Raw genomic sequence first — 13,518 nt, 5'->3', positions numbered from 1 at the left:
CCTATCCGAGTGGTTCGCAATTAAAAGATCTAAGAGAATATGTTTTCTGGGCCAATGCTACAGTGGCTTAACAGATTCAAAGAGAGACATGGAAAATGAAATGTGTCCGGTGAATAAAGAAGTGCTGACGAAGTGTCTGCGGATCAGTTTATTAATCACTTCCAGAAAACTGTGTCAGAGTAATGTTAGTGTGGAACAAATATACAATGCTGATGAGACTGGTTTATTATGGAGGTGTCTTCCTACAACAATACTGGTGTGTGCGACAGAAACCTTATTTAAGGACTTCAAACAAAACAATAATTATGTAACTATTACAGTATGCAGAAATACTGCAGGTGCACACAAAGTGACAAAGCTGTGAGAAAATACCGAAATCCAAGGTGCTTCAAAATGTAAAGAATCTCTCTGTCCATTATCAGGCACAAAAGAATGCATGGATAGATTGCCACAGCCTGGGCTGTCAGTGTTACCACATTAAGAAGTTCACACGAATTTAATGCTCAGCGAATGTTCGAACCCAAAATTAGTGTATTTTTGTGTTAACTGATGTGTTTTAATAAAGAAAATCCACACAATTTTATGTTATTTAGCTATGATCAAGTGACTGAGAAATAAGCTTTGTACGATTGCAGTTTCAATAGGCTGGCATGTTAAAATACGGAACAGGTAATTTTTTTAAATACTTATTCAATTATCTGGCAAAATTTCGTATCCGAAACTTGCCTGGTCCCATTGGTGCTGATTAAGAGACATTATACTGTAGTTTGAGAACACCAAATTCAGAGAGAATATTATATAAAATTTCTCTCTTAACCGAGTCATGTGTCTTTTTGAAATCTATGAATAACTGGTGTACTGTGGCCTTATACTCACATTTATTCTCCAATGCATGCTTTAACAGCACAAACAATATGTCTGAAAATATGGAGTTGAGCACAAGAAAAAGTATCCATTACTTAGCACAAGGAATGAAAGTATCACAAAGTTCTGGTTTGAGGTTTAAAATTTCTTAGTTCCATCCCTATAAGGTGTTAGTCGTTCAAAAACTGTGATCCTGTAGAGAATCAATTCACGACAAAATTGTTGATTCAATGCTGCTTCTTTTCAGTGACCAAGCTTGGTTCCACTTGAGCAGCTATTTGAATGTCCAGAATATTTGGCACTGGGATATTGGATATCCACATTTTTCTCATTAAGTCCCACTACATAGCTGGCTGGGCCCCATATTTTTGTACAAAAGAATTAATTCACAGCATTACGTAAACATTTTGTTAGCATTTTACATCTTTACACGAAGCAAGAAAAGAATTACGCATTTTTCTAGCAAGATAGCATAACAGTACACACATCAGTGCATTGAATGATGCCCTTCATAAAATTATTTGACGACAGACAAATAAGTAGTGGACTATGGCCTGCCTAGTCTCCAGATTTATCAGTATGCTCAAATAAAAACAACCTGCACACTCTGGAGGCTCTAACGAATTAAATAGCATGGCAATATACAATATTAGTGAGAAAGAGCTCAAATGAGTATTCTAGAACTTGTACACCACTACAATGTTTGTAGAATGTAATGGAGGACATTTTGAACAAATGCTCTGAAATTCAGGTAACATTCACTTCATTTCTTCAAATACTCGTAAGTAATTCACTATGATCACTTGCCAAACTGTAGTGAAGTAATTCACTAGTTACGTGAGTGATCGCTTGCCAAACTGCAGTGCAGCAAAACAGGAAGAATGTTATCTACGAGAGCTCCCCTCCCCCCCCCCTCTCTCTATCTCTCAAAATTCATAAATATAGGTCTTCTCGGAAGCCAAACTAAAACATACAGTAAGTAAACAGAAGAAAAAAGTAAAAATACAATTGACTAAAAATTAAACTCTAAGAATAAAAACAAAGTTTTACCTGTCCTTTTATGGCCACGGGTCTGTCAAATATTCCATGCATGCCCAAAATTGCAGACTGTGGAGGGTTGATAATGGGTGTTCCCAACAAGGATCCAAACACTCCTCCATTACTGATAGTGAAGGTTCCTCCATCCATATCTTCAACAGCTAAAGCTCCTTTTCTTGCCTTTTCTCCAAGAGCATGGATTGCGATTTCTATGTCTGCATAATTCATTGACTCTACATTACGCACCACTGGCACCACAAGACCCTGAAAATTCATACATCTCCAGTTAAACAGTATTACTAAATGAAGTTTACTTATTAACCTTACACTGTCACCAATATCCACAAAGTATGAGGGTCACTATTAAATTATCCAGAAACTAGAAGAGATTATAGAGAAATTAGAAGAGTTAAAAATTAGCTTTCTGTTTACGGCAATGAAAAGTGTTTACATTAGTAAAAATAGATGAAGATAGCATACGACATCGTGAAAGCCCTGGTAAAGAAAGGTGTACAGGAATATAGAGGTGTCTGGTCTCTCAACATCTCAAAGAACAACAGATGGCAGCTAGAAGGAAATGGTTGTAGCTTCAACGGTGCGTCCATACCCAGAGTCAAAGTGGTAATTGGTGGTATGTATCTTCTGAAGTGATGAATCTCTTTTCAAGGTTAAGCAATCCTGGAGTGCAGACCGAAAGATAGCAGAGAAACAGAGGCCTGTGTATTAAATATTTTTGTAATGTTATTTATTATTTACAAAACAGCAAACATGTAACACAAACTAAAAAACTAAAAATGCACTGTCAATAATATTACACCATTGTTGCAATTCAGTGGGAAATGTGGACTTGTTTACTTTTGCATAATTGTTCAATGCTGAGAAGAATTGCAGACAAACACATCCATAACTCTTGGTCTACAGAAAAAAAGTTGCTCACGTTTCTTATTTTTAATGTGGGTTAGAGCCAAAAATCTCTGTTCGCACAGATGTTGATGAAAACTGAAATAGGCATGTTCTGATAACACTGAGAACTCTCTTTTTACTAAAATCCAGAATTGAAATAGTGTTTATTCCCTAAATTTGAGCTGCAAAGTTCGATCAGCTTGAAGTTCAGCCAACTCTTCTGCTCTTCTAATGGTAGGTGTTTTGTATCCTCAGTAGTAACGGCAAAGAGAATGGGAATCCAGTCGCATTCGTTCACGTTGAGGGAAGGAAAATATTGTTGCAGTTTGTTCTCCAAAACAGAAAGATGTTCTAAAATCAGACTAGAATTAATATCAATATCAGCTGTGAGAGAAAACATTTCAAGTTCATTCTTTTCAACTTTTGACTTCCACAGTTCAATTTCTATTAAGAACCCATTCAGCTTGTTGCTTGATATACGAATATTTTCTTCCTTTCCCTGCACACTCGCATTAAGAATATTCAAATGTCCAAAAATATCAGCTAAATATGAAATTTTGGAACACCATGCTTTGTTGCTTATGAGCACAGCAAACTCAGATTTTTCTGTGGCAAATATTTCTAATAATTCATTTTCAAGTTCATAAAATCTGGAGAGTAAATTCCTTCTTGCCAGCCAACGAATTTCAGTGTGAAGAACCAGAGTTTCACGAACAGCTCCTGCTTCCTGACTTTGAGAAGTCTAGTTTTAGAACTCCACTTTTAATGTAAATAACCATTTCAACAACTGAGCTCATTATGCTTCTTAGGGCTGAAGGAATGATTTTTGCCACCAAAGCTTTCCTATGTGAAAACAATGTGTGAATCCGATGTGAGGAAAATCTTGCCTTACTTTCGAAGTAAAGCCTTTCATTCGACCAGTCATTGCCAGTGCACCATCAATGCACCAGTGGTGTATGTTCAACCTGGAGTATGGGTGTTCTGTTAAAAATATATAATTGGTCTATAGTCACACAAGTTTAGTAGAAATTTCAAATTCATTAACTACTCGTGCTACGTGAGTAAATAAACCATCTGCTGTTCTCAGCATTAACATCTACAAAGCCCAAGAATCTTTCATAGAGACAGCGGAGAACAGTAGACAGTTGAGATTTGTTCTCAATATCAGAAGTTTCATCAAGTATTATAGCTACAAATGAAACTGAGTTAATTTTATTTTTTATTTCTTCTTTTTCTACATCAGTAATAGCTTTTATGATATCATTTTGAATTAATGGAGAAGTTCCTGGAAACACTGTGGAAGAATTTAGATGGTTTTATAAAAGTAAACCATATTTTTTTTTAACACATTCAAAAATTCTAAAAAATTTCCTTTGTTCAAAGGATTATCTGATTTGTCAGGTCTCTGTAGAGGGAGCTCCTGGTTAGCTAGAAGACAAATAGCATCAATGATTCGTATTAATACATCTCTATTTTTCTTTACCCCTTCATTGTATTTATTGGTATCAGTTCTTCGTTGATCATCAAGTAAAGTATCAATTCATTTGAATAATTTCAAGGGAAAAATTGTTCCAGGGCCAGGTATCGATCTCGGGACCCTTTGCTTAGCACACGAATGCTCTACCGACTGAGCTACCCCAGGAACCATACACGACACCATCACAATTCTTCCCTTTATATTCACACAACTCGTCCCCATTTAAGTTGTGTGGATATAAAGAGAAGAATTGTGACGGTGTTGTGTATGGTTCCTGGGTTAGCTCAGTCGGTAGAGCATTCATGCGCTAAGCGAAGGGTCCCAGAATCGATACCTGGCCCCGGAACAATTTTTCTGTTGAAATTATTCAAGCCTGCTTCACAGAGAGCTTCTATCTGAAAGTCAGATTTGCATATCAATTCACTGTTTGCCGAAAAGTTTTGATTTCAGGAAACACTGTACATGTGTTTGAGACTTTGAATGTTTTTGTTGTGCACTACACAAGTGATTTAAGAGGAGCAAATCCATACTCCAAACCTCATTTTTGTTAGAAAACAATAAGCATGGCCAGCAAAATAACCTGTTTGAAATGTCACAATCCGCTAACCATTCTACATTTTCATATTGTGAAACAGAAAAATGTCTAGTGTACTGTCCGCTTTTTGTTTTACATTGTTGCACTAAATTCGGAAGTGGCGGGGAAGGTATTTTACAGTATACATTTCCAAGTGCTATTATCATTAAATAAGTAATTTAAATTGTTCACCTGCGCTGACACATAGCTATGAACCCTAATAAAACCTAAACATAGTAAATTCACTCACACAAGCAGTAAACACACATGTCAAACACAATATTTTATAAGGGTACAACTGACAAGTTGAGCTGCCTGTATACAGGACGACCTGCGAGCTTGAGTGAAGTGAGTGTCCCCACCATCTTACCGTGCGCGCGCAGAGAATTATAGCAGGGTCATTCCATAGTGACACACATAACATTTTTTAAGTACCTAACTATGATCTTCACAGGATATTTAATTAAATACTTAGTAATTCATGAAAAAGACATTACTGTCTTTTAACATAAGTATTCCTAAATATAAAGAAAAATTCTTAATGAAAAGGAATAATTAATAATGCAAAAAATATTAAATATTGTATGGTGTGACACATGAACATTTTCTTGCCACTAGATTTATTACCAAAATGGAAAATGTTCATATTATTGTGCCAAATGACATAAATGAATTCAGTTGTTTTCCAAACAATTAAGACACTTGTGTAGTACATGTAACTGCTGAATCACGAACTTTAAAAAAAATTAACAGTGCCATTAAGAAACAAAATATTGCATATGTGTTGAGACACACGAACGTGACACACGAACATTTCTGTCATGTTGGTTACTAATTGTTTTAAATGCACTATAAATACATCACTTCTTGTGGAAGACTATGCCTACAGTTCTTATTATACAAAACAACACTAGATTACATACACTAAAATACACTTTTAAATTTAAAATATCCACGGTTGTTTACAACCATATGTGATGATATTTCCTGTGTAATGTCATGTGACGAATATATCAATATGTCAACCATTTGTAGTACTTCCCTTCCTTGGACATCACAGACACTTTAAATTCTTCGCCACCACAAGATTTTGTTACTTCATATGTAGCCCATGTTTGACGGCTTTTTTTACTTGGTCATTTAACGACACTGTATCAACCACTAGGTCATTTAGTGTCAATAGGATTGGTGATAGCAAAATGGTATTTGGCGAGATGAGGCCGAGAATTCGCCATAGATTACCTGACATTCGCCTTATGGTTGGAGAAAACCTCGGAAAAAACCCAACCAAGTAATCAGCCCAACTCAAATTCTTGAAAATACTATCAAAAAATGTTCAAAATATATTAATATTTATATCAATAGAAAAATTAATATAGATTTAAAAAGGCCTAACTTTTAGAATTGCTAAATGATACCTAGGGTAAATTAATTAATGTTATTAAATAAAACGATTTTAAATTAATATCAGAAATTTAGTACCATTTACCTAATGTGCAAATAATTACACCAATTTATTTATACACAGGCCTAGTATGGTGGCTATCTATTTACGATATAAATGTACTGCATAAGCTTGTTTTTAATATGAAATAAATTAACATAAACCAATTTTTTAAGTTTTTAATTCACGGAATTAAAAAAATAATAAATATTTTATACGAACTTTAGCCATAAATTGTCTTATGCTAATTTTAGGCCTACACTATATTTTTACAACAGTTGTTGTTTAGTCTGTCCAAAGACAGGTGTGAACCTCACAAGTGATACCAAGAAGGTACCACTCATGAGGAAACTAGGCCAGGAGATAATGGGATAGCGTGGCCAGTTCCTTTCCCCCTTACAACAGTTATGGAACACATATTTTCAAGAGTGTTTAACTTACAGTTTATGTACTTTGAAAAAAAAAAAAAAAAAACGCACAGGTACGTGTGCACGCACACACAATTATCTTAATCAACAATAAGTATTTGAAATTCCACTACTAATTATGTTTAGACGTAAAGACTTCCAATAACAACAAAACTTGTAACTAGATTTTAGGATAAACTTTAGTGACACACGAACATAACATTTTTGTTCGTGTGTCACAGTCATTGTGTTGCGTGTGTCACGTGTTTTTCTTGTAGAATACGTACATAAATCAAAATGTTGTCCATATAAGAAGTTGATTGTTATGTGATGTTTCTCACTTTTACATTTATGAAACATGAAAAAATTAAATGGTTTTGAAGAAATATAAACAAATGTCCATTTGAGCATGACACACGAACTCTCAACCTTCTCTTGTAATAATTGCAATCAAGCACGAAATAATCATTGTATTACGGTTTCTATGCATTGTAATTATTAACAAAGGTCCGCACTTCATTATTAATTGCATTTAACATACAGAAGTAATGATTTATTTGCCTTAAATGTGCATTCAAATATGTGATTTTTAGTAAATAATTTCGTGCTCTTAAACCACAGACTTCTTGGCGCTTTTTCTCCCACATATGTGTTGTTACACAATGAGTGTTATCAGATTCAAAAAATTCGGATCATAACGAAAAAAATGACATATGACAAGCAGAGATTCGTGAGATTTTTATTTTTCGTGAAAATGTCGCATTTTCGTGGAATGACCCAGCAGTAACTCTCAACTGAGGATGTTCTTTTATACAGGCTGGACAACCAAACCAGACGTCATTCCACTTCGTCAGGCAGAGCATACGTTATAAAACAAAAGCCGTTCTGGGGATGGTGTGCACATTCAACCAGCCGGCATTAAAATATTTAAATAGTAATAAATTAAAATTAGTCTTAAACTATATAGTCACTTCCAATGAGATTACCACGCATTTAAATTGTGATAAATTAAAATTATTGTTGCATTATATAAAACAACTTAAAAAAAAAAATGAGATTACCGAATTTACAGGGTGTCTAGTGCACACCTTGAACACCCACAATATACGCCCCTGCAATGCACACTAAATTACAATTTTTCCAACACAGTCCATTTTCTTCCAATGTAGTAGCTATCATATAATTGTAGATGTTCATTCCTTTTGATGTCAGAGGTAATTCTTTATAGAATGTAAACTGTTCAGCAAGTGATTCTTCGTTTAAAAATCTTATGTAGCTCATTAACTGGCATTTTTTGCTTATGTCTGTTGATTCGTCAAGTTCAAGTGCAAAATTTTTTTACCATCATGTAATTTTTCTGCTACTTGTTTCTTAATGTCAACTGACTTGTCTTCTATGCAGCTATCTTTCGGGACTGCTCCTATTAGAATGTCGTCTTAGAAATAGCGTTCGAAATTCCTTTAAAGCAGACAGGGTTGCTTCTACATTAGCGACATGCTGCCAAATTCCACACAATGAAACCGTGAACCGAAAAAGTTTCAGAATTCCTAACCTAGATGAATCCTTAAATCTGATGTCTTAATTTTCGTGTATAGTACAATATGCTGAGAGATGAACGTATGTGTTGAGGAGATATATTCTATCATATTACGAATTACAGTTTTCAAACAGAAAATAATGTAACAGTATAGAGAAGAAATAATAATACAGTATGAAATATTTCTCACCTTGGGTGTGGCCACAGCAACAGATATGTCTACATAGTCACGATATATTATCTCAGTGCCATCAATTACTGCATTCACAACTGGCTGATCTTGCAGTGCAAAAGCAGAAGCCTTCACAAATGCAGACATGAAGCCGAACTTGATATTGTATTTCTTCAAGAATGCTTCTTGATGAGCTTTCCTGAAGTCCATGATATTACTTAAAAAGACAAAAATGCACATTTGTTTATTTGTCATTTTAATTAAACACAATAAAAACCCTTTTAATATAACTTTCACTTATTCTCTTTCTATGTAACACCTGATTTTCTTTACTCAGAATAAGATCAACACATTTCACATATTTGTAAGAGAGTTCAACTGAACTTCAATTTATAATATGTTCCCTAGAATGTAAGGTAAATATCTCTGTGTTGGACAATGAGCCAGTGATTCACAAAAATAACATTCTTGCTAAGTAGCATGCTACATTCAATTTCATACATGTCACATATTCTAGTGATTCTTTTCTCATCTACCATAAACATGATACAATATCTGGAATCAACAATAAAAAGACCATGGTGTAAGATAGGTATAGAGCATGTGCATGAATCAATAAGAGACTGTGTTCTCATAATGCATGGTTTTGCACATTGTGATGCAAAGTGGCAGTTGAAACTGTGAGTCTAGTTAGCATGAAGTTAACAAGAAGTTCATATTGTTGTGACTACAATTTGTGTGATATTTCTTTGAGTTTTGGCATACAAGTTCTATTAAGGTAGCATTAATATGCAAGTAGACATGAAATTACGATTTTTTTTTTTTTACTTGTGATTAGGTCACCAATACATTGGTAAATCATGTACAAGTCATTTTATTGTGATATCTTCATTATAAATTTAGTTATTTTAGTTGTAGCCCACTGAATTTGACATTCCTAAGCGACTGACCCATTCTTTATACCCAGTATCCCGCTAATTACATTTTTCTTTGTAAAAGGTGCACTACTATATGGAATTGCATAAAATATTTTATGGTTATTATTAGATATATGTTTTTGATACTGAAACCAAGAATTTAACCTTATCTGCTAAATAATGCAAGTAAAATATTCAAAACTGAAAATATTTGGGGCTAAGAGGGATGCAGTTACAAGAGAATGGAGAAAGCTACACAATGCAGAACTGCACGCATTGTATTCTTCACCTGACATAATTAGGAACATTAAATCCAGACGTTTGAGATGGGTAGGGCATGTAGCACGTATGGGCGAATCCAGAAATGCATATAGAGTGTTAGTTGGGAGGCCAGAGGGAAAAAGACCTTTGGGGAGGTCGAGACGTAGATGGGAAGATGATATTAAAATGGATTTGAGGGAGGTGGGATATGATGATAGAGGCTGGATTAATTTTGCTCAGGTAGGGACCAATAGCAGGCTTATGTGAGGGCGGCAATGAACCTCCGGGTTTCTTAAAAGCCAGTAAGTAAGTAAAATATTCAAAACTGAAAAATTCAATAAAATAATTGAAAAAAATAAATAAATAAAAAAGTAACTAAAGCACAAGTTGCAAATATGATAGGTTCAGGTTATTAATAGTGGACATAAGATATTACATATAAATTTTGGCGATATTGCGAGTTTACAATCCACAGAAAATTACCTTTCTCTGTTATTTATATTAATTAACTAGCCGTACCCGTGCGCTCCGCTGCACCCGTTAGAAATAAATATAAAGTAATTACATAAAATAGGACATTTGATCCAGGGAATATTCGTGTTTGATAGAAGGATAAATCGTTTAATATGTTACTTAATTTAAATTACATTTAAATAATTAAAATGGAATCATTTTGGTCCACAGAGCACTCATTTGGTGCAATGACAATTCCTTTAACATGTTTCTTAATTTTTATTACATGCATCCATAGTTCAATGAACATTGACATCATTTACATTTAATGTGTATACTTTATTTTATTTGTTATATGTTTCCATTGAATTATGGTAATAACTTAATTTTAACTCTTCTTTTCTACATATTCAGTAAATGGCGCTTGGCCCACTATGGTTCTGAACCCTTCAAATAACTTAAATAACTTAAATTATATTATATTATATAAAAAGTGTGTTGATAACGGATGTACCCCGATAAGTAAGTTTTCAATTTGTTATGGGGGCTCTTGAATCTCAGGAGGAACAAATTTTATTTTACAACAGGGCAACATAATCTGCTTGGCTCATTACCCAAATTTTTTGCATTGCATTTAATCCATATGTATTTTAGCTCGATTCAATTGAGCATAGTTAAAATTTGGATTATAAAATAATGAAATGCTAAGCTAACGTATTATTACTGCATACTAAATCAATACACTCTCGTTGGTCGTTAATTCTCTGAGATAAACATTATTTTAAGAAATACAGGAAACGAATACACAGAATAGCCTATCAAGTTTTCTGTGCATAAGAAGCTATTTTAATCTTACCTGTCCTCAATTCACTCATTACTGTAATAACATTATAGCATTATGTCCATACAGAGAAACTACACTTTCCAATGGTGAAATAATAATTAATTATACAAATCGGTTAAATTAGCTTCCGATATTGCTTCATACGAACACAGAAACATTTTCTGTAGGCTATGATTCATAGCTTTAGATTGTTGTTGACCAAGGCCCTTTATAGACGAAGTCATTTGTTTATTTCATTACACGGCCTTAGATGGCAGTTATTTTAATTTTAAAACTCATTTATCTCATTAAATATCAGTCCTATCAAAATTTTTCAAAGACTAAAACTTATCGGAAATGATTTTTAAAGAAAATTTTGTTATGTAACATTTTTCATAAAAATCAAGAATAAGCGAGATATTTCGATTTATTTAATTCAGGCCCCCTTAGAACCCTCCTTTTAAATAATGTATTTTGAATGCCATATAGCCTATAATCTAAGTTACAACGAACTTAATTTATATTTCATCGAAATCCGTTCAGCCATTATCGCGTGAAAAGGTAACAAATATACAGACAGACAGACATACAAACAAAAATTTCAAAAAAGCTATTTTCGGTTTCAGGGTGGTTAATTATATATGTTAGGACCAATTATTTTTGGAAAATCAAAAATTACCAGAAAAAATTCGGCTAAGATTTATTATTAGTATAGATGTATGGAACACTTGCATTAGCCATAACAGATTGAAATTTATTTAGTAGTTGCTTACAAATGTGTATAATAAGCATGCCAAATTTCATTTAAATTGGAACTATCACCAGAAATACAGTTTTTTTGTCAATGGAGGCGAAAAAAATATTGTGCTTGTTAGCACCACCTTTTTTTTTTATTTTTTTTTAGTAGGTTATTTTAGGACGCTGTATCAACATCTCAGGTTATTTAGCATCTGAATGAGATGAAGGTGATAATGCCAGTGAAATGAGTCTAGGGTCCAGCACTGATAGTTACCCAGCATTTGCTCATATTGGGTTAAGAGGAAACCCTGGAAAAAAACCTCAACCAACCAGGCAACTTGCCCCGACCAGGATTCAAACCTGAGCCACCTGGTTTTGTGGCCAGACCCGTTACCTGTTACTCTGCAGATGTGGACAGCTCCACCTTAATAAATGTGCTATTAATATGAACTTTCTTGAAAGTGTGCTCAATATATTATGTAGTGCCATCATCATTAATAGGATGGGGAAAAAGTTTTATTCCATTCTGTCAATGTAATTACAGTTCCACTAAAACAAAGAAGAAGGCTAAGATTTCACTTCTCAGACCTCCTTCAAACACAGAATTGATCAAATGGCAAAGGGCCATTAAAAGAAAAGACAGAATACTCTAGAAAAATTACAATGATTGTGATTAACGTTTTAGTTCTGATTTAGCAATCAAAGAATACACAGCTAAAATATGTAACAACATTCAATATTACAATGCATATTTTAACAAGAGTAAAAAATAAAAGCAGACACATCCAACACTATTTCCTGTGTACCGAAGATGTCTAATAAGAGACCTCACTCAAAAAATCACCAAAGAAATGGATTGTTTCGCCAAGTTCTAGAGACAGAGAAACAAAATTACAAAAATCTCAACTGAATGTTTAAAAATTACGCATTTCTTATTTTAATCCACTGTATGAGTTACCTGCCACTTAACAGCAGGTGCCAAGTGTTGAAAATGTTAATCTTCTTTCATAAGATTTATGTGTTAATGCCATCAAGTGATTAAAATAGAAAGAAAACAGAGTTTTAATTCATTTTTTTCAAACAGAATTCAGTGGAGAGTTACAAATTGTGGTAACAAAAAAATAACTTTATTCTAAGACAAAACAATCGAAGTAAATGTTTTACAAAGAAAAAAAAAAAAGTCGAACTATCTATACTGGTAATAATTTTCTCACTGAAAATGTACAGTCTTAGAAAAAAGTTTTGTCACACGGATACTTCATAAATGTACAGTTTTAGAAAAAAGTTTTGTCACACAGATACTTTATAAGTCCCAGAAAGGAATCAGTGCGCATGATCAGACATACAACTAAACAAAACTAATTTTATTACCTCAACTAGTCGTTCTTTTGTGAACCAGGTCAATCGTCCTCTGATCATGTGCACTACCTCCTTTCTGGGACTTCTAAAGTATCTGTGTGACAAAACTTTTTTCTAAGACTGTACAAAGTCTGGTGAACATTTTGCACGAAAGAAAATAAGCACATGGCCCATTAGGAGATAAGTTATTTATAAACTCATAATTTTTTGCAGCCAGTAATGACAATGTTTTTTGCAGTAAACGTGAGTGCCTAGAAAATATTTTAAGAGCATAATCAAAGAAACCTTTAACTATACAATACTAGTGATTCCCTAAGAAAGTAGCATACATTCCTATTCTAAAGAAGACAAAACTCAAAGACATTAACTAAAACACAAGAGGATCGTTCTATGTGGCTGAAGAAAGACAAATGGAATTGCTTAAATGCTTAAAGTTGAAAGAAAGTTGAAACATGTAGATGCACTTTAATGGCTTTACTGGTCAGTTTGCACATGATTCATACGAAGTACTGCTTGTCCTGTTACCTCAATTTTTGGTTCACACAAGCTTT

The 13,518-nt window shown here is 33.7% G+C and overlaps 1 protein-coding gene across 3 annotated transcripts in view; it reads right to left on the bottom strand.

Annotated features, from left to right (window-relative positions):
- LOC138701463 (dihydrolipoyllysine-residue succinyltransferase component of 2-oxoglutarate dehydrogenase complex, mitochondrial) overlaps positions 1-13,518 on the bottom strand; it is a 293,425-nt gene that overhangs the window by 36,696 nt on the left and 243,211 nt on the right. For all 3 annotated transcript variants that reach the window (XM_069828351.1, XM_069828352.1, XM_069828353.1), the window contains exons 9-10: positions 8,435-8,633; positions 1,915-2,166 (exon numbers count right to left, since the gene is read on the bottom strand). In XM_069828351.1, coding sequence (XP_069684452.1) covers positions 1,915-2,166; positions 8,435-8,633 — 451 coding nt within the window. The remainder of the gene's footprint in view (positions 1-1,914; positions 2,167-8,434; positions 8,634-13,518) is intronic.

The sequence above is a fragment of the Periplaneta americana genome, chromosome 6, assembly GCF_040183065.1.
Source record: "Periplaneta americana isolate PAMFEO1 chromosome 6, P.americana_PAMFEO1_priV1, whole genome shotgun sequence".
NCBI lineage: Eukaryota > Metazoa > Arthropoda > Insecta > Blattodea > Blattidae > Periplaneta > Periplaneta americana.
This window is presented reverse-complemented; position numbering and strand designations above follow the sequence as displayed.